This window comes from Procambarus clarkii, chromosome 43, assembly GCF_040958095.1.
Source record: "Procambarus clarkii isolate CNS0578487 chromosome 43, FALCON_Pclarkii_2.0, whole genome shotgun sequence".
Classification (NCBI taxonomy): Eukaryota; Metazoa; Arthropoda; class Malacostraca; order Decapoda; family Cambaridae; genus Procambarus; species Procambarus clarkii.
Genome location: NC_091192.1, coordinates 37575582 through 37599731, shown reverse-complemented (window position 1 = coordinate 37599731; position 24150 = coordinate 37575582). Strand labels below are relative to the sequence as shown.

Below are 24150 nucleotides of genomic sequence, written 5' to 3'. Positions count from 1 at the left end.
AATATTTAATCTAGTATCCCATGGGAAGGTTAGTGTCAGAAAATCTGCAACATTCAAAAATATGAAGATTTACAATTTGTGTAGAATCTACGAATATCATACAGCTAGAAAAGTAACAGCATAATTAATTAAAATTTAAATAAATTCAAGAGGTCTTTTAAGAAATAATTGTGTGGCAAGATATATTTTGCATTTGTTTTGAAACAATGTCAGCAATGTTTTGGTGGTGTGGTCGGCCATCTTGGCGCGCAGGTTGAACGCTACTGGTCGAGTGGAGAGTAATTTGGCCTCCCTGTGGCCACGCCTCCATCTTTGACCCGAGGTGAGTCGCCTGAGGTCAACGAGTCAACTAGTTGTCTTCCCCGAATAGCTGTCACTGAGATATGGGCTAGGAAGGTGGTCGATACCGCTGAGTAAATGTGGCGGAGTGAGGTGGTGGGGTAATGTCTCCCGAAGATCACAACCTCTGCACTAGTTATCAAACTGTTTTATTTCTTATTGTCACTAGGATAAGGTAGTTTGGGTCGTGGTAGTGTGGGTGGGTTAGGTTAAGGTGGGATAGGTATGGTTAGGTTAGCTTGGGATACAGTAGGTGAGGATAAGGTTAGGTCAAAGTTAACTTAGGATAAGGTTGGCTTATAATTGGTTAGGTTATGATTTGTTAGGGTAAGTTTATTTGAAGAGTAGTGACGACATAAGGTCACTGTGTCGGGCACTAAGCAGTCCCTGTGGTGCAGTGGTAAGACACTCGTCCGGCACTTCACAAGCTCTTTGACCTAGGTTCGTATTCTGGCCGGAGAGGATTGACTTGAGTGCCAGTCCTTAACTGTAGCCTCTATTCACCTAGCAGTGAATGGGTACCTGGTTGTTAAACGATTTGGCGGGTCGTATTCTGGGTAAAATTAGGGTCAAGGGACTGCCTGACATAAATATACTGTATATATATATATTTAAATAAAATAAAAAATCAGACTTTTTCTCAGGTCCTAGATCCTACTCAGTGTTTGACGATCTCATCAGGTGTGAGCTCGGCTTTTGTAGTGTGACGCTGAGCAACTGTGAACACTTTAACAGGGGTATTGTGCTGTGGGGGACGGTTGGTTTGTCCATGTGCGTTTCTCGGGCTGGGTTATCTCGTTCATTAATTTTAATAAGCTTTTAACGGTTTTGTGGACCCAATTAGCACCTTTTCATGGGTTAACTTAAGTTAGCTTTAAAATTGTTGGTTATATAATGCTAATAAGTGCCAATCCCTTGGCTAAATGCTTTGTCTGCTATTGTGTTTTTTAAAGTCTTGCTTTTTGTTATGAAGTGATGACATATCACACAATAGTGATGACAAGTGCCATCTGTGCTCCAATAAACCAGGTTACGGTCAAAGTGTTCGTGTGCAGATCGACAAAGCTTATTTTCTATTTCTAAAAACTGTACTGTATATGGTTAAGTTAGTCTGTTAACTTTTAAGTTTGGTTAGGTTGGCTAAGGTTAGATAAGGTTTTTAAATTTGTTGGCAAACCATCTTGGGAATAAAATGTAACCTAAATAAACTTAACCTAGGTCTAATCTTACCTTATACTTAATGTAATATGCTTTGAGTTTGGAACACTTGTTTTGGTGGGCAAGGACCAGCACTTGAGTTCCTGCAGCATTTGCTTGACATCATCTTTTTTATCCATAATTCATCTATCTAGGTGTTGCAAGCTCTACTTGATTATTTTGTTGCTAAAAGCATCAAATGCAGTTTAATTATCTCTTTAACAAAGTCTGGAGTTCTCCGTCCTTATAAAGTGAGCAACCAAAACATTGAAGCTTGTGGACAGCACAAATACTTTAGATTAGGTATCAACAAGTGACAATGTAAACAATCTACATCATAGGTAGGAGCCGGTCGGCCGAGTGGACAGCACACTGGACTTGTGATCCTGTGGTCCTGGGTTCGATCCCAGGCGCCGGCGAGAAACAGTGGGCAGAGTTTTTCACCCTATGCCCCTGTTACCTAGCACTATATAGGTACCTGGGTATTAGTCAGCTGTCACGGGCTGCTTCCTGGGGGTGGAGGCCTGGTCGAGGACCGGGCCGCGGGGACACTAAAGCCCCAAAATCATCTCAAGATAACCTCAAGATAGGTTAAAGGAAAGACTTAAACCCCCTGAATTCAGTTACTGGTAAGACTATTGGTATCAGTGTTCAATATGCTAGACTGTTTTTACTTGTTTATTAGATACCTAGATGATTATCTTGCCCTGCACACAATGAATTTCTCCACCTGACGCCACCTTATGGGCGTCTGACAGCTGGGTGGACAGCTCTTCGGATTCGTAGTCCTGAGATTTCGGGGTCGATCCCCGGTGGAGGCAGAGACAAATGGACAAAATGTTTCTTTAACCCTGATGCCCCTGTTACCTACAAGTAAATAGGTATCTGGGAATTAGACAGCTGCTACAGGCTGCTTCCCGGGGGGTGTGTAACAAAAAGGCCTGGTCATGGACCGGGCCACGGGGACGGGCCACCTCCAAAGGATACCTGATCAACCAGGCTGTGATTCATACATCAGGCTGCGAGGAGCTGCGTCCAACACGTCCAACAGCCTGGTTGACCAGTCCAGCAACGAGGAGACTTGGTCAACGACCGGGCCATGGGGACGCTAAGCCCCAGAAACGCCTCAGGATAACCTCAAGGTAACCTCAAGGTAACCTCAAAGTAAGGTAATGCCCTTCAAGAAGATCTAGACAAAATAAGTGTATGGAGCACCACTTGGCAAATGGAATTTAATGTGAATAAATGCCATGTTATGGAATGTAGAATAGGAGAACATAGACCCCACACAACCTATAAATTAGGTGAAAAATCTTTAAAGAATTCTGATAGAGAGAGATCTAGGGGTGGTTCTAGATAGAAAACTATCACCTGAGGACCATATTAAGAACATTGTGCGAGGAGCCTATGCTACCTTTCTATCTTCAGCATTGCTTTTAAATACATGGATGGCAAAATACTAAAGAAATTGTTCATGACTTGTTAGACCAAATAATGACTTGTTGGAATATACATTCCAACAACGGAGTATACAAGGGAGCTGGTTGGCCGAGTGGACAGCACACTGGACTTGTGATCCTGTGGTCCTGGGTTCGATCCCAGGCGCCGGCGAGAAACAATGGGCAGAGTTTCTTTCACCCTATGCCCTTGTTACCTAGCAGTAAAATAGGTACCTGGGTGTTAGTTGTCACGGGCTGCTTCCTGGGGGTGGAGGCCTGGTCGAGGGCCGGGCCGCGGGGACACTAAAGCCCGAAATCATCTCAAGATACATCGGTTGTATGGTGCCTATATCTTAAAAAGCACATCAACAAACTGGAAAAGGTGCAAAGGCATACGACTGAATGGCTCCCAGAACTGAAAGACAAGAGCTACGAGGATCACCGCCACACTGCACAAAATGCTTTGAGGTGCTTGATCGGGGGGTGTGCAGAGCACCTCAGGGGGCTCGTAGGTATAGGGTAGGATTCAAAACTCTCGCGGCTATACAGGGTTCACATCAGCTTCCTCGGGGCTCTTGTAAACAGACGCCATTTTAAAAAGAAATTGTGAGCAACATTCCCAGGTGTGAGAGCCTCGGTACTGAGTGAGCCACCAGGCCTGGCACATGCAGCATGAGTTCACAGCATTGCTGTTCAGCTTGTGACCACAGCATTGCCTAAAAATGCCAAAATATAAGGTACTGTATATGTAACTGGTATTATTTAGCTGCATGATAGTACAGTGGAACCTCCAGTGACGAGCAGCTCATTTTATGAGCATTTCGCGTAATGAGAGAGCCACTTGCCGAAAATTGGTCTCGATTGGTGAGTGTCTGCTCTATTAACAAGAAAACCATGTGGTGCTTCCTAGCTTTCCCTCTGGTTCTCCTAAATTTTCGGACGATACAAATAATTTTATTTTATTTTTTTAAAGATACTAATGATGCGGGGATGTAATGGGGTGACTGCTGTAATTGACTGCAAAGCATTTTTTTTTTTTTTTAGAAAAAAAATTGAAATAAAAAAAAATAAAAAAGTCATAAAGGTTTGTTCAGTGTACATCAGGTAGACTGCTCCATTACTTTAAAAATTGAATATCATATTGATGTTTTTTGGTGATGGAACGGATAAATTTGATTTCCGTTATTTTAAGTGGGGAAATTCGTTTTGAAAGACGAGCGTTTCACATGATGAGCTTGGTGTCGGAACGGATTAAAGTCGTTAATCGAGGCTCCACTGTATTAATTATGATAGTATTACGGAGGAGCCTGACTGTGATACACTTGTACAATGTTCAGATATCATTGAACATAATGCTGTTCAAGATGTTCACAGCACTAGCCACAGCACACTGCCATTGTTTGGTCCATCTAAGAATTTTAAAACAACTTCTCATGGTCCTTTACAAAATAAACTTGTAGAAAATTATTCATTTATAGGATTTAGTGACCAGGATTCTGATATGATAACAGCAGCATTGTGGTGAGAATTAGCGATGTGCCTAGTATGGTGGGAGGAGGAATCTTGGTGAGGAGGGAGGTAGCGTAAGCTGGCTGGTGTGTGGCAGCCACTCTTGTCTGGACTTGCCATACCTGCCTAGTGGTTCGCTATGGTGAACACAAATGTACATACAGTATTTGTATATAACGTGTATATATTGTAATAACAGCAAAAGGAGTATGTTGGGAGGAGACATTTTGGTGAGGAAGGTGGCATTGGCTGCTGTGAGACTTGTCATGCAGTGTATGGTGGCCAGTGTGCTGTTTGGACACCATACTAGCTTAGTTGTACTGTATAGTTATGGTGAATAAAACATGTAGATAATTGTATATAGTGTAAAAACCATACAAACAATATGGTGGGAGGAGGAATCATGGTGAGGAGGGAGGGAGCATTAGCTGGCTGGTGTGTGGCATCCACTCTTGTCTGGACTCACCATACCAGCTTAGTGGTTCACTATGGTTAACACAAATGTAGATACTTGTATATAATGTGTATATATACATTGGAACCTCAGCTTACAAATTTAATCCGTTCCCAGAGATGGCTCGTAACCCAAAAATTTGTAAACTGAAACGAATTTTCCCATAATAAATAATGGAAAATGAATTAATCCGTTCCAGACTCCCCAAACAATTAACTTCAAAGTAAATTTTATGCATAATTCACCCAAATCTTCAATAAAGATGTATATACAAGTTATTACTTACCTTTACTGATGACTCCTGTTGGCGTATGGAAGACGGTGAGGAGGGGAGGGAGGAGAGATGTTACTGTTTCGAAGGGGAGTCCCCTTCCATTATAACATTTTATTTATTTATTTATATATGCTCACGAGTTGTTACATTCTTGTACAGCCACTAGTACATGTAGCATTTCGGGCAAGTCCTTAATCCTATGTTCCCCGGAATATAACCCCCGCAAAGAATCGTTTAACATCCAGGTATCCATTTTACTGTTGAGCTAAACAGAGGCTACAGTTAAGGATTTGCACCTAGTAAATCCTCCCCGGCCAGGATACGAACCCAAGACAAGCGCTCGTGGAATGGAACGCCAGTCGAGCGTCTTACCACTACGCCACGGAGACTGTACTTCAGGCAGTGATGACTTCTCTGGGGTACACTCTCTGGCACGTTTTGCCTGCATACCACTGGGACCTGCTTGTGACTTCCTGCTTGATTTTCTCATTAAAAATCATTCCATTGAAGATTGTTTTCCCTTTTTTGTAACACTTGTCTGTAGTGAGGCATCACATTGTCATTGAAAAGGTTAATGCAACAGCCTACTACAGCTTTCTCTGGGTGAGTCCTTTCAATAAAAGTTTGCATTTCTTCCCACAGCCTACACCACTTCCTAATTGTTGAGGAAGGGACATTCTCTACTGCCGCCTCCTCCCCGGAAGACAGTTCCTCAGTTGCCTCTTGTTGCTGCTCCTTTTGAAGGGCTAGGAGTTCTTCAGTGGTCAGTTCTTCACTGTGTTCCTCCACCAACTCCTCCACATCAGCACGATCCAATTCCAAGCCCATTTTCCGGCCCAGAGTAACAATTTCCTCAACAATAGGCACTTCAGGTCTAGGCTCAAACCCCTCAAAGTCTAGTTCTGAAACACATTCAAGCCACAATTTTCTCCAGCCAGAGATCATGCTTCTTAGTCACTTCTTGCCAGGCGCTTTGTCTGCGCTTTGTTAAAGCACTACAAATGTTAAAATGGTTTTTCCAGGGCTCTGGACTTCAAAACATTTCTGGAAAAGTGCCCTTTCATAAAGGTTCTTAAAATTGGATGTGATTTTCTGGTCCATAGGCTGAATTAGAGGAGTGGTGTTGAGAGGAAGGAACTTTACTGTAACAAAATTAAATTTGTCCAACAATGCATCTTCCAAGCCTGGAGGATGAGCAGGAGCATTGTCGAGGAGAAGCAGGGGCTTGAGTGGCAAACTTTTCTCCAGCAGATATTTTTGTAGGAAGGGCACACCACATCATTCACCCACTCCGTAAAAAAAATTGCTTTGTCACCCATGTCTTACTATTAGCCCTTCACATCATACACATTTGGCTTTTCTGCACATTATAATTTTATGAAAACCCTTGAATTTTCAGAATGATACACAAGCAAGGGTTTAATTTTCAAAACGCCACTCGCATTACCACACAGCACAAGACTAAACCTATCTTTCATAGGCTTGTGTCTGGGCAATGACTTCTCTTCCTGGGTAATGTATGCCCTTTTAGGCAATCTTTTCCAGAATAGAAATTCTTGTTACAATTAAACACTTGTTGCGGTAGGTCTCCCTCATGCTCTACAAAATCTTTAAATTTGCCAATAAATCTTTCAGCTGCTGGTTTGTCTGAGCTGGCAACCTCCCCATGTCTCACATCACTATGAATACCACTTCTTTTTCTAAGTTTCTCAATCCATCCCCTGCTTGCCTTAAACTCCTTCGAATCTGCACTCGTTCCAGGGGTTTTCATTACAAGGTCTTCGTGCAATACCCTGGCTTTCTCACAAATGATGGCCTCTGAAATGCTATCACCTGCTAATTCCTTGTTGTGTATCCAAATAAATAACAACTTTTCAGCATCCTCAAGTGTTTGTGTTCTTTGTTTCATGATTGTTTTTACGCCTTTAGCCACTTTAGCACTCATAATGTCCTTTTTCTTTGCAAGTACAGTGCATGTCATTGACATGGATTTGTTGTACTGCCTAGTGAGTTTAACAACACGTGTACCATTTTCATGTTTACGAATGATCTCTTGTTTTTCCTCTATGGTCATAGTCACATGTGTTTTCTTGGCTTGAACCTTACCACTGGCTTTCTTGGGACCCATGTTGAGATATATAATAACAAATTTTATGTTCAAATAGCCAAAAATAAAAACTGTAAATCTTTGCAAAGAATTCAGGTGCGATAGTCACTAGGCAGGAGGCACTGGTAAACTGAGGCGCGATCGCCGTACCACCACGCGCTAGGTCAGCCCATACGTGTATCAACAAATTTGTTTCCCGAGGAAAAGTTCGTAACCCGATTCAAATTTTCTGAAGAAATTGGGCTCGTTACTCAAAAAATTTGTAAAGAGGGGCATTCGTAAGGCGAGTTGTCACTGTAGTGTAATAACAGCAAAAAATGTTGGGAGTAGCCAATTTGATAAGGGAGGTGTTGGTGAGGGTGGAGTGAGGCTGTCGTCTATCTGCTGTGTCACTTGTCATGTAGTTTTTGTGGCAACTATATTGTTTGGACACTATACCAGCTTAGTTGTACAGTTATGGTGAACAAAACATGTACATATTTATATATATATAACTTGTGTAAATAGTGTAATAAAAGTAAACAGTATGGTGGGAGTAGGAATGTTGGTGAGTGAGGTGTTGAAGAAGGGAGGCAACATGTTAGTAGCACTTTTTAGCAGTCGGCCACTACTGTTGTCTTGTAACTCCTCTTGGTCAAATCCCGGGTACGTCGGTCCACATAACACCGTATAAGTACAACAGCCAACACACTGCTTACTACCGACGATGGCCACTTGTCCTCGCAGGAAACAAGTCGGGAGTGCTGGACTGCCCAAGGTGAACTGAATTCCAAAGTGCAATAGACCCCCAACATCACCTCTGTGGACTTAATAGTCATTAGCCAGACAAAGTATACAAGGAGAACATAGGATGACAGCCTTTCATCGGGGGAACTGTAAATGTAATCAAGTGCACACTCTAGAAGGCATTGATATCGTTACTTCCTCACCAGAGGTTGGCATCATCGACCTCATCTCCTAATTTAAGTTCGAAACAGGAGTCTTTCACAGACGTCACACCTCTGCCAACAAATGGCATTGTCTTCATCTTACTTAATGCTTTGGAGTTGGAGTGCAGGTTCATAGATGGCTTTGATATCGTCGCAACTCACACCAGCAACGGTGTTGATATCATAACAATGATACACAATTTAACATGCAAACACTGACAAATTAAACTAAAATTAACATTAACAAAATGAAACAAACTGATATTTTAACTAAAACAAAGCATTTAGACTAATAACAATAAAAGCTAGATTTTGTGTACCAGTCATTGCAGGGGGAAATGTTGATATATGCCTATATACAATATATATATATACAGGCTGACTGTCCTCAACAAAATTAATTATTAATTATTATTCTTTGAACACCTCTGTTTTGTTTTCTTTGAATTTTGAAATTGTTTTTCAGAAAATGGATGATATTTACATGCAGATAGATGAAATTACCCCAAGAACAGCCATCCGCAACCAGCTGGAAGTTCTTGACCCAGAAGAAACTCCAGCACCAATCAGGAAATTACCAATCCGTCAACAAATTTCTAGAAGAAAACAAAGTGAAGGGGAAGAGAGCAGTGCTGCAAAACGAATTAAAGGTGTGTAGACAGGTTTACTCTCATTGTTTGATTTGTCTTTAAAAGGCATTTTTACAGCAAAAATGAAATTTAACTAATGTGTAGCTTTTTTTTAATTAATTAAACTTTTAAGCTCAAGATAATGCAGTGATGTAGAATGTAATCAAAGGGTTACATCAGCAAACACTAGTGATTACTGTATGTTATCTATCTTAGTTCAGCAAGGCGCATGTATCTATCAGCACGGGTCATAGTCACACACATAATTATCTAGGGTTAATAAATACCATGCATTTAATAGAAAACCCAGGATGCTTCTGGTAGAAACAATTCGTTAAACAAAAAGTAAAAATGTATATAAAAAGTATATATAAATGTCTAGTTAATCTATCCAGTCTGGACTTTATAGAGCTTATAATATTTAACACTTTCGCCCACCGACGACTAAGGATGGAGTCAAAAGTTTACTAGTTCAATACACACTGATGAGTAAGGATGGCATCAAAAATTAAAAACATTTGATTTTGTGAAAATGGCGGTTTTGGACATTATATGCATATACACCTGTAGGGATTTTCATTGCGAACACATTGATACCAAAATGAAAGACCTAGGACAAGAATTGAGGTAATAAAGTTGAAAAGAGCAATAAACATTTTATTGCTCTTTATTAGCGCTCACTGGGGTAACGCACCGTCACTTTCTCTGTTTGCTGTGGGTGGTACGTCGGGCTTTTGGACTTTATATTTGCATATACACCTGTAGGGAATTTTATTGCGAACACAATGATACAAAAATGAAAGACCTAGGACAAGAATTGAGGTGATCAAAGTGAAAAGAGTGTACACATTTCATTGCTCTTTAGCGCTCCCGGGTAACATACTCTCACTTTGCCTGCTTTGTGCGGGTGGTACGCCGGGCTTTCGGACTTCACATGCATTTAATCGTGTAGAGAATTCTATTGCGAATGCATTGATATCAAATTGGAAAATCTAGGATGAAAATTAAGGTGACAAAGTTGAAAAGACTATACACTTCTCAGTATTACCGTGCTCTAATGGACGGCCTGGTGCTCCTCCCTGCTCTCATCACCTGCTTTCATCACATCGGCAGGTGGAGTGCACCACGGTTTTTGACAATACAGTATATGCATATACTCCTGTTGGGAATTTTATTGCGAACACAATGATACCAAAATGAAAGACCTAGGACGAAAATTGAGGTGACCAAAGTGAAAGGAGAGAACACATTTTATCGCTCTAGTGCGCTCCCGGGTAACTTTCTCTCACTTTTTCTGTTTGCTGCGGGTGGTAAGCCGGGCTTTTTGAGCTTATTTGCTTTGATGACCAGACCACACACTAGAATGTGAAGGGACGACGACGTTTCGGTCCGTCCTGGACCATTCTCAAGTCGATTGTGATGAGGAAGTAGAGACAGGCAATAAATAGGCACGAGAGATGAGGAGCAAAGTAAGGTGAAGTAGAGGGGCTAGTAGTAGAAACTGCAGAGGGCCTATTAGCCCATACGAGGCAGTTCCTATTATAACCACCGAAAGAGAAGGAGAAAATAATGATAAGAGGAAAGCGAGGGAATGTAGGAGAAGACAATCTCTTGCCCGCACGCCGGCGGCGTGCGGGCAAGTGCCCGGCAACACTGAAATGTGTATACTCGTTTGTTTTCTCACCTTAATTCTCGTGCTACGTCGTTCGTTTTGGTATCATTGTGTTCGCAATTAAATTCTCTGCAGGCGTATATGCATATAATGTGCAAAAGCTCAACGTGATTCCCCGCAAGAAAGCCTAAAGTTACCCGTAAACGAGCACCAATTGGCACACCTCAACCTAATGTGTATACTCGTTCAGTTTAATAACATCAATTTTCGTGTTACGTTTTTCATTTTGGTATCAAATTGTTCACAATATAAAGGCGCATATTTTAAAACTAGTCCCATAATAGATCAATAACTGGAATTTTAACAAATATTTTACTTTTGTAAGCTCATCATCACAATTATTTATATCTTTCCAGTGTTCTGACATAAATTTTTGTGTTACATCTTTCATTTTGGTATCAAATTGTTCGCAATGTAAAGGCGCACATTTTAAAACTAGTCCCAAAATAATAGCACAATAAATAAAATTTTAAAAAATATTTAAAAATTTTGACCAAAAAGTATTTATAATCTTTCAAGTGTTCTGACCTCAGGTTTCGTGTTACATCTTTCATTTTGGTATCAAATTATGCGCACTCCAAGGGCACTTATTTTGAAACTATCCCGAAGTCGATCGGATAAAAAATGAATTTTATACAAATAATTTTGTATTGGACACGAGCTGTCCACGGCTAGGACTCGAGAGAAAAAAAATGGACGTGAGCGTTGTCCACGGCCATTGATACTGTTAACAGACATCTGTCCCCAAGACCCCCACCAATTGCTACTGGCCACTCTGAGGTGACGTGAAAACACCGACGCCTCCTCTATTTCCCCCCAAAGTTACCAAGTCTTATTAATAACTCTTTACTAACACACTATATACTGAAGTAATCACTCAGACACAATCATACCAACATAATATATATATACATTCTAATATTATAACTGAAAGCATAACATTCTTAAAATAGAATTAATAATATAAATGATGCAACAACCTGGCAACACAACACCAGACTGGACAAGTTCTTCCTCACTCACACAGATGCACACGTATGATTCGTGAATAGAACCTGTCCACTGAAGGCAAGCCCTTCCTCGTACAATGGTGTATAATACAATATACAATACTATCACACATTATAAACACTATATATCAGCCCACCAATATATGTACACAATATGCAGTCATTCCCCATATATGCAAAATAAATCCTATTCATCCTGTGAGTATTAGTACAGTGGTACCTCGGTTTAAGAGTTTAATCCGTTCCTGGAGACGGCTCGTATTCTAAAAACTCGTAATCTGAAGCTAATTTCCCCATAAGAAAAAATGGGAAATGAATTAATCCGTTCCTGACTATCCAAAAACCTCACTTCAAACTAAATTTTATACCTAATTCATCTAAATAAACCTACAAACTATGTTCAAGTTATTACTTACCCTTGCTGATGAATGCTGTAGGTGTATGGAAGATGGTGAGGAGGGGGGAGGAGGAGAGGTGTCACTGTTTGGAAGGGGAGTCCCCTTCCATTATAACATCAGGCAGTGAGAACCTTTCTGGGGTGTACTCCCTGGCACGTTTTGCCTACATATCACTAGGTCCTGGTTGTGGCTCACTGCTCGATTTTCTCACAACATATCTGTCCATGGAAGCTTGTTTTTCCCTTCTTCGCAAGCTGTCTCTGCAGTAAGGCATCACATTGTCATTGAAAAGATTAAGGCAACGGCCTACTATAGCTTTCTCTGGGTGAGTCTTTTCAATAAAAGTTTGCATCTCTTCCCACATCTGACATCACTTCTTAATTTCTGCAGAAGGGACATTCGCTACTGCTTCATCCTCCTCCACTGGAGAAACATCCTCAGCTGGGTCTTCTTGCTGTTCCTTTTGAAGGGCTTGGAGTTCTTCGGTGGTCAGTTCTTCGTTGCGTTCTTCCACCAACTCCTCCACATCATCACCATCCAATTCCAAGCCCATTTGCCAGCCCAGAGTAATAATTTTCTCAACAATAGGCGCATCATTTACAGGCTCAAACCCCTCAAAGTCTAGTTCTGTCACACATTCAGGCCACAATTTTCTCCAGCCAGAGATCAGGGTTCTTTGAGTCACATCTTGCTAGGCTTTGTCAACGAGTTTTAAAGCACTACAAATGTTAAAATGCTGTCTCCAGAACTCTTTGAGGGTGAGGTTTGTGGCTTCAGTCACTTCAAAACATTTCCGGAAAAGTGCCCTTTCATAAAGTTTCTTAAAATTCGCTATGATTTTCTGGTCCATAGGCTGAATTAGAGGAGTGGTGTTAGGAGGAAGGAATTTAACTGTGAGGAATTTATTGTATCTGGGCAACAAATCATCTTCCAATCCTGGAGGATGAGCAGGAGCATTGTCGAGGAGAAGCACGGCCTTGAGTGGCAAATGTTTCTCCTGCAGATATTTTTCTATGGTAGGGCACACCACTTCATTCACCCACTCCGAAAAAATAAGCCTAGTCACCCATGCTTTTTTATTAGACTTCCACATCACACACAAATGGGTTTTCTGCACTTTATACTGTTTGAAAAACCCTTGGATTTTCAGAATGATACACTAGTAAGGGTTTAATTTTCAAATCGCCACTCGCATTTGAACACAGCACAAGCGTAAACCCATCTTTCATAGGCTTGTGTCCAGGCAAGGAGTTTTCCTCCTTGGTAATGTATGTCCTCTTAGGCATTCTTTTCCAAAACAGTCCTGTTTCGTCACAATTAAACACTTGTTGCGGTAGGTATCCCTCAGCCTCTGCAAACTCTTTAAATTCGTCAATAAATCGCCCAGCGGCTGGTTTGTCTGAGCTGGCTGCCTCCCCATGCCTTGTAACACTATGGATACCACTTCTCCTTCTAAATTTTTCAAACCAGCCCCTGCTTGCCTTAAACTCTTTCGTATCTGCATCACTCGTTGCAGGGGTATTCTTTAGAAGGTCTTCGTGCAACACCCTTGCTTTCTCACAAATAATGGCCTCTGAAACACTATCTCCCCTTAACTCCTTGTCGTGTATCCAAATTAATAACAACTTTTCCACTTCTTCAAGTATTTGTGGTCTTTGTTTCGTTATTGTTCTTACTCCTTTTGCCACTTTAGCACCCATAATCTCATTTTTCTTCTTAAGTATAGTGCATATTGTTGATGTGGCTTTGTTGTACTGCCTACAAAGTTCAACAACACGTGTACCATTCTCATGCTTCCGAATGATCTCTTGTTTCTCCTCTATTGTCATCCTCACATGGGCTTTCTGGCCTTTATCCTTACCACTGGCTTTCTTGGGACCCATGGTGAGATATATAATAACAAATTGTATAGACAAATCACCAAAAATCCAACAAAACACTGAAAATCCGCGAGAAGAATTGATGTGGGGGAAGTCACTGAGCACGAGACAATGGTAAACTGAGGGGCGGAGGGGCGACGATCGCCGAACCACCACGCGCTAGGTCGGCCTGTACGCGTATCAACAAACTCGCGTCCCGAGGTAACCCTCGCGTTCCGAGACATATTTTTCGAGGAAATCCTGCTCATCTTCCGAAAAACTCGCATACAGGGACACTCGCATTCCGAGGTACCACTGTATATATATATATATAAATAAAAACTTTCCCATGACCAGGTAATGCATTTTAACATATTAGAATTGTTTTCATGTGCCATGGATGATATGCTTGCGAGAAAATTTACAACAGGGACAAGTAGTCTGTCAGTGTTTGGGAAATGCAGAAATGAGTTGGATGAGAAATGAGTAATGATTCCAGTGCACTGAGGAAATTGAGCTAGTTACTTTCGGTAGAGTTAACTGGCTGGAGGCTTTTGTTATGGTCACCTTATCAATTGGGAGTTTGGTGGAGAGCATAATATTGATACATTACATTATTTGTTTATATAGTACACACAAGTTGGTTGTTTTGTGATAGTCATCTTTTTTCAGGCAAAGATGACTCGAACCTTCAAAGAAAAGTTCTCACGCGTCGGTCACAGCAGAATGTACAGTCTTCCACTTCCATTCTTGGTGAACCACTCAACGTCAGTAACATCAAAGGTGTAGACCAGACATATGCAAATTTAAGTGCCTTTGACAGTAGTGACTCCTCCATCAATGAGACCATCGATCTGGCAATGGCAGCTAGATTCATAAAGAGGACACAACATCCTTTGAAGGTCCTTGCTGAACCTGGGATTTCTACTGTCAATTTGAAGAAGAAACCTAAAGTTCCCAATAACAAGAAAACAACTCAAGAATTAAAGAAATCTCCCAAGTCTTACCATGTTCAAGATTTGAACAAATCTCCTGAGTCCCATGTTTTATCACCAAAAACAGTTCAAAGGGATGAAAAGTTTGGTGACATGACATATGTTGGTGTTAGCACCAGTATGATGGAATCATCTTCAGATAGTATCGATTATGAGGCAGTCAAGAAAATGCGTAATCGACCAACGAAAGAGGCTTTGGGGAAAAAAGTTAATTCAGAGTCATCTTTGACTCACAGTATACCACTTAAGGAAACTTTAAAAGGTGACATTACATATGGTGAGATTCAGAATAATGTGATGGAATCATCATCAGATAGCATAGATTATGGTGTAGCCAAAAATGTGCGTTACAGGATGAAGAAGCGAGGCATTGTTCTTGATGAAATTGATCCAGTGCTTTCTGGTCAGAAGTTATCACAGGATGGTAGCCTCTCACACCACTCTGTTGTGAGTGCAGATAGTCCTGGAGATGCACTCAATGACACAAGAAAGGGAAACCCTTCTAAGAAATTCAAGTCTCAGAAAGACAATTCTATACAGAAACAGGAGTCTCCCAATTCTCGGAGCCCTGCTTCAAGAGAAAGTTTGATAACTCATTTAGATAAAACTTATGATTTGGATTATGATGACAGTCTCGAAAATGCTAGAGAGATAACTAGACAAAGGTTTGGCCGTAAGGCTACCTTGAAATTAAATGTGTCGGCTCTGATGAATGATTTAAAAGTTCGGAAGAATTCGGCTGCTATTACAGAAAAATCCCCAGAAGAGAAGAAAGCAGCTTTACTATCAGACTCCTTAGATGGAAGTGAAACAGAATTGGAATCGCCCAAGAACAAGGTGCCTCATGGTTTGCCTTCACCAGATGGCAAAAAGAGTGGCATTCCTCAGAGAGGAGGAGTGCAGAGCAGCAGCCCTGGCAGAACCTCTAGAGATACTTACAAGAGCACAGCAGAATTTCAGGAGCACATACTTTCCCCTGGAGGTTTTTCTAGTGATAGTGAGGATACTGAACTCCAGACCAACATATCTGCTGCCCTCTTTTCTCTTCATGGTGATGAGGAAGAGGAGAGCAAGGAAGCGAGAGAATCGCCACTTACTCTACATGCATCTCCGATTGACAGTCCTAGTAATCATGGTGTACTATCTCAGTCGCCATCTCGTAGAAAAGACAACTTCCATAAGAGTTCTGGAAGTGAAGCAACATCCATTCTGATGGATAGTCCCAGGAAAAATAGTTTAAGATTGTCACGTGAGAAAGAAAGTCTTAGTCCAATTATTGGGTCCAGTACTGTAGTGTCTTCTGTAAGATCCAGTCCTAGAAAAAGTATAGGAAGATCTTTATGGTTGTCACCTTCAAAAGATAATCACAGCAGCGATGAAAGAGATTCATTTTCGCTAACTTCAGGGAATAGTCCCAGGCAAAGTATTGGAAAAGATTCAATGTTAACAAAACACAGTACCAGCAAAAGTGTTGGAAGCGATGCAGTGTTGTCGCCTAAACACACTCCCAAGAAAAGCAGTGAAAAAGATTCAGTGTTGTCTCCTGCTAAGCATAATACCAGAAGTACTGGAAAAGATACATTGTCACCTACAAAGGTCAGTCACCCAAGAGCTGGAGGAAATGTGCTGTCTCCTTCAAAGATTAGTCCCAGAAAGGCTGGAAGAAGTGCACTGTCATCTACAAAGACCAGTCCCAGAAGAAGTGTGATGTCAGTTGCAGAGAACAGTCCCAGAAAAGTAGTATTGTCGTCACCTACGAAGACCAGTCCCAGAAAAGTAGTATTGTCGTCACCTACGAAGACCAGTCCCAGAAAAGTAGTATTGTCGTCACCTACGAAGACCAGTCCCAGAAAAGTAGTATTGTCGTCACCTACGAAGACCAGTCCCAGAAAAGTAGTATTGTCGTCACCTACGAAGACCAGTCCCAGAAAAGTAGTATTGTCGTCACCTACGAAGACCAGTCCCAGAAAAGTAGTATTGTCGTCACCTACGAAGACCAGTCCCAGAAAAGTAGTATTGTCGTCACCTACGAAGACCAGTCCCAGAAAAGTAGTATTGTCGTCACCTACGAAGACCAGTCCCAGAAAAGTAGTATTGTCATCACCTACGAAGACCAGTTCCAGAAAAAAGGTATTGTCACCTACGATGACCAGTCCCAGAAAAAAGGTATTGTCACCTACGAAGCCCAGTCCCAGAGGAAGTGTGATGTCAGTTGCAGAGGCCAGTCCCAGAAAAAATGTATTGATGTCACCTATGAGGACAAGTCCCAGAAGAAGTGTGATGTCAGTTGAAGAGGATAGTCCCAGAAAAGATGTGGTGTTGTCACCTACAAAGACCAGTCCAAGAAGAGCTGGAAGAAGCACATTGTCACCTACAAAAAATGTACCCACAAGTGACGGAAAAAGTTCATTGTCGTCACCTATAAAGGATATTCCGACAAGTATTGAAAAAAGTTCATTTTCCCCTACAAATGTTGACAGAGTTGCAATAGACAATAAAACAATTACTTCACCAGTTAGAAATCTGTTACCTTCATTCTCTGGTAAGAGATCCAGTATGAGAAGTATTGTTTTGACACATGAACAGTTTGAAATCCATCCAGAGGAAGCTCTTAAAGCAAAGTACAGAGGTTCAAGAAACTCTGATGGCAGTGCAAAGGCAAGCACAGCTGAATCACTTTCTAATAAGGTTAAAAAAACACCTGTTACAGATTCACCAAGAAAAAGTCGGATATTGATGAAAGAGGGAGAACAAAGTTCATCTCTTATAAAACCCAAGGAAAAGGCTGGTGCAGAAATGCAAGTATCTTCAGTAACAAAAGACGGTGAAACTTCTAAAGGCATTATCATACCTGTTATGAGTGATTCTAGTGCCTTTTCACTAAATGCTAGTGCCACAGATAAGAATGAACGTATTGTACAAATGGAACTATCAAATGAAGAAAATGATGAGCTTGAGGGTACTTCACACAAAGAAGGTAGGACACGTACATGGCAAAAGAGTGAATTTGTTCAGTATGATCCTTTAAGTGAAAATGTAGATGATCTTGTCACAAAAAATAGTATTCATATTAGACAAAAAGATTTTATTACAGAAGATGCTTCTGATTCTGAGAGTGATGATGAATTGCTCTTGCTTCCAGTGTCTGAGCGGAAAACTGTTCGGATCAGACACGGTAGTTCTTTGGTTAGTGATTATACCGGAGCTGAGTCAGAAGTCACAGCCTACCACTTGAATGTTGAAGAGGAGGGTGAAGGTGAGGCATCGAAGAGCAATGACTCAAGTAAGCAAAAATCTGGTATAAACACATCTCCAAAGCCAGGAGGAAGTACATCTGCATTGGGTACCCAGTCTGAAAGATTGACAACATCCAAAACTAGACAGATGACCATGAAAGAGTTTATACAGAAGCTCGCAGATAAACCAATGCCTCCACCCAGAACTGTAAATAAAGCAAAAGATGAAACTTTGCTGGCCAACCTCCTCAAAGGAGGCAGTTTGTCTACTGTACGCAAACCACCCAGTCAAATTGTTGTTACCAGGAAGACCAGAGAGAAGAAGCCATTGCCTGCTACTTTGTCCAAGAGTGTCACGAAAGAAATATTTACTCACTTTGCAAAGTGCAAAGTTTCCGACAGTGGCATGAATGCTGTCATGGAGGTCTGTGAAACATTCTGGAAAAATTTGTCTACTGACCTCACAAATATAAAGAATGCCAGAAAAGGACCAGATGAAATACTTTGCCAAGACATAAGGAAACTCATGACTCGACAGGGCCTCATTACCGATGAAAATAGTCTATTTGCTCTGGTGGAGAAGTATCTGCCGGTTGAAGACTGGAACACTATCATTCCTACGGCATTTGCAAAAGGTAATGTCTACCCTCCGGAAAAAGTTATTGAGGATATGTTTAAGTGAGTTCTCGACATTGGTTCACGATGTATTACTGATCATGTTTTGATTTTCAACAGTGTATAGTATAATATAATTTTGTATTGATTTTAAAAGGAAGTTAAAAGCTTCAAAAATATACATTTCCATGGAAGAAATTTATATAATTTTTTATAAACAGGGCTGCAAAGTAAATGTGTGTTACAAGTTTATATATATATATTATATTTGACATATTTCTTTAAGAAAAAAATAACTTTTATATTATCAAGATATTAAACTTGTGTAGATTATTATTGTAATCACATAACTCTCACAGTAAATAGTGCTTAATCTTTCCTGCCATTGACATGTTGGCTTCCTCATCTGTTGACCTTTTATCCTTCCTTCACATTGACTTTATTCCTTCCCCTCAATTGTATAATTGTGGTTTATGTATATTGAAATAATCTTTGATTCAGCCACCTGTCATGCCAAAAATACACCTGTAGCTACTATGGGTGCAATGTGCAAAACATGGACTGGTGTGTGTGTGTGTGCACAGGTTTGTGTAAGTACTCTGCTATTTAGTTCGTAGAGAACCTGAGGATGATGGTATCTACTAAATCTAACTTTTCCTAGGGTTTTTATAATACATACAGTATTTGTAGTAAATTAGGGCCCCGGATCACTTACGTAGGCCTATACGTATTGTTTATGATTAGTCTAATCTACTTTTGCTCTTCAGAATTCCAAACGGACAAAATGTGACGTTTTGTTTATGGGGGGGGGGTACAACAGATCATATTTTTCACATTGCATCTATAGTAACTATAGGGTCTTATCATATTTTGAGGATGTTTTGGGATTTACACACTTGTTTGTATTATATCATTGCAACCATGTTATTTGTTTAATCTCTTCCCCACTCCCTTCCCTTTGTCACCTCCCCTCTTTCCCTCCCTCCCATTTCTCTCACTTTCCTCTACCAGTCTACATACCCATGTTCCTTACCATCCCTTATTATTCCTCTACCAGTCTACATACCCATGTTCCTTACCATCCCTTATTATTCCTCTACCAGTCTACATACCCATGTTCCTTACCATCCCTTATTATTCCTCTACCAGTCTACATACCCATGTTCCTTACCATCCCTTATTATTCCTCTACCAGTCTACATACCCATGTTCCTTACCATCCCATATTATTTAGTTTCTCATATATTCATTAAGAGAAAAGTGGGAAGGTATTTGAATGAAACAGAAAATGGATAGAAGAGGTAATTATTGTTTTAATGTTTGAGTAAGGCTTCACAGTAATGTTATTTTATAAATTTTTATTCCATTTATTAAAGTGCAAATAATGCTTCATTAGTTCCTTCAAGAAAAATAGGGCATGCATGATTCTGACTCTGTATAGGTATTTATAATGTATCCACAGGTTGGGCTCTAACAAATGCCTTCCAGTTTTGCTAAACCATGTATGTACAGTAATTTTTTTCCCTTAACTCTTAAACGGCTTGTCTAATTAAAAGCTCTACATATTGGTGCATATAAAAAATAATATTGTTCAGATAAGTGATTTTAAAAATCATATTTAGCAGTTAAAATGCAGGAGGTAAATGCAAATAGCAATTGGAGCTGTTTTAGGCTTGAAAAGAATGCATAGCTGTAGAGGTAGGAAGAAATGGTATTGGTGAGCTGTTGATGTGAAAGGTTAACAGGTACCTGAATGTTCACATTTTATGCACCAAGCATTAACTGTCCACATTTGCAAATTTTGTGATGTAAATATCATATGTGAACAAGATACTGTACTGTGCTGTAATGCTTATAGATACAAGGTGTGTGCTTATTTAACCTGGGTTACATAGCCTTCCCAGTTTGGTGCCTTCTTTTCATAATTACTTATTTAATCTGGGTGAATAATAATGCCTATATTTCTTTTTTTCTTTAAACCCAATGTACGTCAACATCACTAAATGGAAAAGAAATTGGATGGAGTGAAGACATAATATTCCTCATAAATAAAATGATTGTTTACATTTAAATAAGTTTAAGCTTGTTTCATTAATAAACCTTAATATTACTTTCCTCTTAAAATATTGTATATTTAAATTGAATACCAATTAAAGGAGCAAAACTTACAACTCTACTTAGTGTGATGTCATTGCACATTTTTGTGTGTAATAGTACCTGTAGTAGAAACAATTATGTACAGTTGTTTAGGAAAACGTGTGGTATGAATCAAGATATAATAAATTTATTTATTTTTTGGTAAATGGTTAGTGTTTTTATGATTGCTTATGCCTTCAAAGTATAGAAAATTTCTAATTATTCCCCTCAAGTGTTGCTTTGACTTTTGCCTAAGACAGCTTAGGAATAATGTCTTGACAGTACCTAAAGGTTTTAGACTTAAACAGGTCACAGCTCTAGTTGCAACCCGTTCTCGCAAATTCGTAAAGTCAATATTGACTTATTAAATAAGTGCATAGGTGACATACTAAACATAATAGATACCCTTGAAAAGCTTCATAGAAAACACCGACCTTACCTAACCTTGTTAGTATCTTAAGATAAGCAACTTATAGCTTTGTAATTACAATTATTACTTAACCTATTATAGGTATAGGTTAAGTAATAATTATAATTACGAAGCAATAAGATGCTTATCTTAAGATACTAACAAGGTTAGGTAAGGTCGGTGTTTTCTATGAAGCTTTTTAAAGGTATCTATTATGTTTAGTATATCACCTATGCACGTAGTTAATAAGTCAATACTGACTATACGAATTTGCGAGAACGGGTTGCTAGTTAAAGGGTCATCAGCCTTCAAGATGTCTTCCATAAGCTATCTTAGGCCAAGGTTATAGCAAAGTTTGAGGGAAATAATAGCCATTTTCTATAGTTTGGAGGTATAAACAATTGAAAAATGACACTTCTGTATCCAAAAACATGTAATTTCACAGGTAATACAATGAGTATCAAATCTAGATTAAATATGGACATGGAATAATTGAGATTTTTGTTCTGCACTTCAAAAGGACTAAAAATTTCTTATTGATTGTAACTTTATACCATCCAGAATAACTCTCAAACCCTGTCAATCACACCTTGCACTTGTATCTAAATTTTTATGATTTGCATGTGTTGTTTGGCACATTGTGACATGTTTAAATTATATGCAGTATTGTACAGCATATTGAAGTAGATTTACCAGCTTTATTACATTTTTCTGAGAGTGCTCCATGGTGGCTCCTTGGGCTAATGGGGGTATAGGAGAGCTGTAGACGGTATCCTCCTAGAAAGGGGAAAGTATTGAGTTAACTGCCCCAAAGCCACACCTGAAGTGGGCCAAAAATGTTAGGTAATAAGCAGCCAGCACTGCTGGACTACCAAACCTCTGAGCTCGACTAACCCCCCCCCCCCCAAGACATGCAGTACTTAAAAAAACAGCTGCAAACCTACTCCCTTGGGTAAAAGTGACCATATCTTTTTGGGAATAAAATATGCAATGCGTTATAATCTGGAAGAACATATGATGGTCGATGCAAATGAAAAACCTGACTTTAGGAGAGGACATTATGGCAACCTTAGAAAAATTTTAGTGAGTATAATTGGACAGACTTGTTGCTAGGCAAGGAAGTGAATGAGATGTATGTCAGGTTTTGTGAAATATATGATAAAGGCACAACAAAATTTATACCGAAGCAGAACTAGGAAACAGGATTGGTTCAACAGAAAGTGCGAGAGGGCCAGAGACCAAAACACAAAAATGGAATCAATACAGGAAGAGGCCGAACCCCCAAACATACCAGCGATACAAAGATGCGAGAAACAACTACACGACAGTGAAGAGAGAGGCAGAAAGAAATTTTGAAAAAGGGATTGCAGACAAATGTAAAACAGAACCAGGTCTATTCTATAAATTCATAAACAGCAAATTGCAGGTAAAGGATAATATTCAGAGGTTGAAAATGGGAAATAGATTCACGGAAAATGAAAATGAAATGTGTGAAACATTAAAAGAAAAGTTCCAAAGTGTGTTTGTACAAAATGAAATCTTCAGGGAACAAGATACAATAAGAATTCCAGAGAACAACATAGAGCACATAGAGGTGTCTAGAGACGAAGTGGAAAAAATGCTCAAGGAGCTAAATAAGAACAAAGCAGTTGGTCCAGATGGAGTTTCACCATGGGTTCTGAGAGAATGTGCACCTGAGCTCAGCATTCCTCTTCAACTGATTTTTCAGGCATCCCAGTATACAGGAGTTGTAGCTGATGTGTGGAAAAAGGCTAACATAGTTCCAATCTACAAAAGTGGAAGTAGGGAAGACCCCCTTAATTATAGACCGGTATCATTGACAAGTGTAATAGTCAAAATATTGGAAAAAATAATTAAAACTAAATGGGTAGAACACCTGGAGATAAATGATATAATATCAGACAGTATGGTTTTCGATCTGGAAGATCCTGTGTATCGAATTTACTCAGTTTCTATGATCGAGCAACAGAGATATTACAGGAAAAAGATGGTTGGGTTGACTGCATCTATCTGGACCTAAAAAAGGCTTTCGACAGAGTTCCACATAAGAGGTTGTTATGGAAACTGGAAAATATTGGAGGAGTGACAGGTACGCTTCTAACATGGATGAAAAGTTTTCTGACTGATAGAAAAATGAGGGCTGTGATCAGAGGCAATGTATCGGACTGGAGAAATGTCACAAGTGGAGTACCACAGGGTTCAGTTCTTGCACCAGTGATGTTTATTGTCTACATAAATGATCTACCAGTTGGTATACAGAATTATATGAACATGTTTGCTGATGATGGTAAGATAACAGGAAGGATAAGAAACTTAGATGATTGTCATGCCCTTCAAGAAGACCTGGACAAAATAAGTTCATGGAGCGCCACTTGGCAAATGGAATTTAATGTTAATAAATGCCATGTTATGGAATGTGGAATAGGAGAACATAGACCCCACACAACCTATATATTGTGTGAGAAATCTTTAAAGAATTCTGATAAAGAAAGAGATCTAGGGGTGGTTCTAGATAGAAAACTATCACCTGAGGACCACATAAAGAATATTGTGCGAGGAGCCTATGCCACGCTTTCTAACTTCAGAATTGTTTTTAAATACATGGATGGCGATATACTAAAGAAATTGTTCGCGACTTTTGTTAGGCCAAAGCTAGAATATGCAGCAGTTGTGTGGTGCCCTTATCTTAAGAAGCACATCAACAAACTGGAAAAGGTGCAAAGACATGCTACTAAGTGGCTCCCAGAACTGAAGGGCAAGAGCTACGAGGAGAGGTTAGAGGCATTAAATATGCCAAAACTAAAAGACAGAAGAAAAAGAGGTGATATGATCACTACATACAAAATAGTAACAGGAATTGATAAAATCGATAGGGAAGATTTCCTGAGACCTGGAACTTTAAAAACAAGAGGTCATAGATAT

General features: G+C 39.8%; 1 protein-coding gene across 4 annotated transcripts; it reads left to right on the top strand.

Annotated features, from left to right (window-relative positions):
* The first annotated feature begins 217 nt into the window (after positions 1 to 217).
* On the top strand, positions 218 to 20743 carry LOC123755698 (WASH complex subunit 2). Of its 4 annotated transcripts, none has more exons than XM_069300290.1 (4): positions 226 to 322; positions 5855 to 5975; positions 8715 to 8898; positions 14489 to 20743. In XM_069300290.1, the coding sequence occupies exons 3-4, from the start codon at positions 8718 to 8720 to the stop codon at positions 18727 to 18729; spliced, it is 4422 nt and encodes a 1473-aa protein (XP_069156391.1). In that variant the 5' UTR covers positions 226 to 322; positions 5855 to 5975; positions 8715 to 8717; the 3' UTR covers positions 18730 to 20743. The 4 variants fall into 4 exon arrangements, with proteins under 4 accessions (XP_069156390.1, XP_069156391.1, XP_069156392.1 ...); XM_069300291.1 differs by lacking the exon at positions 226 to 322 and adding an exon at positions 339 to 440; XM_069300289.1 differs by lacking the exon at positions 5855 to 5975 and having other exon boundaries at positions 218 to 322.
* Positions 20744 to 24150: the final 3407 nt, after the last annotated feature.

Bases quoted from the DNA above. Each gene is read 5' to 3' on its own strand.
- LOC123755698 (XM_069300289.1), top strand. From the start codon at position 8,718: ATGGATGATATTTACATGCAGATAGATGAAATTACCCCAAGAACAGCC. The intron at 8,899-14,488 runs GTGTGTAGACAG...ATCTTTTTTCAG, and splicing joins TGCTGCAAAACGAATTAAAG to GCAAAGATGACTCGAACCTT.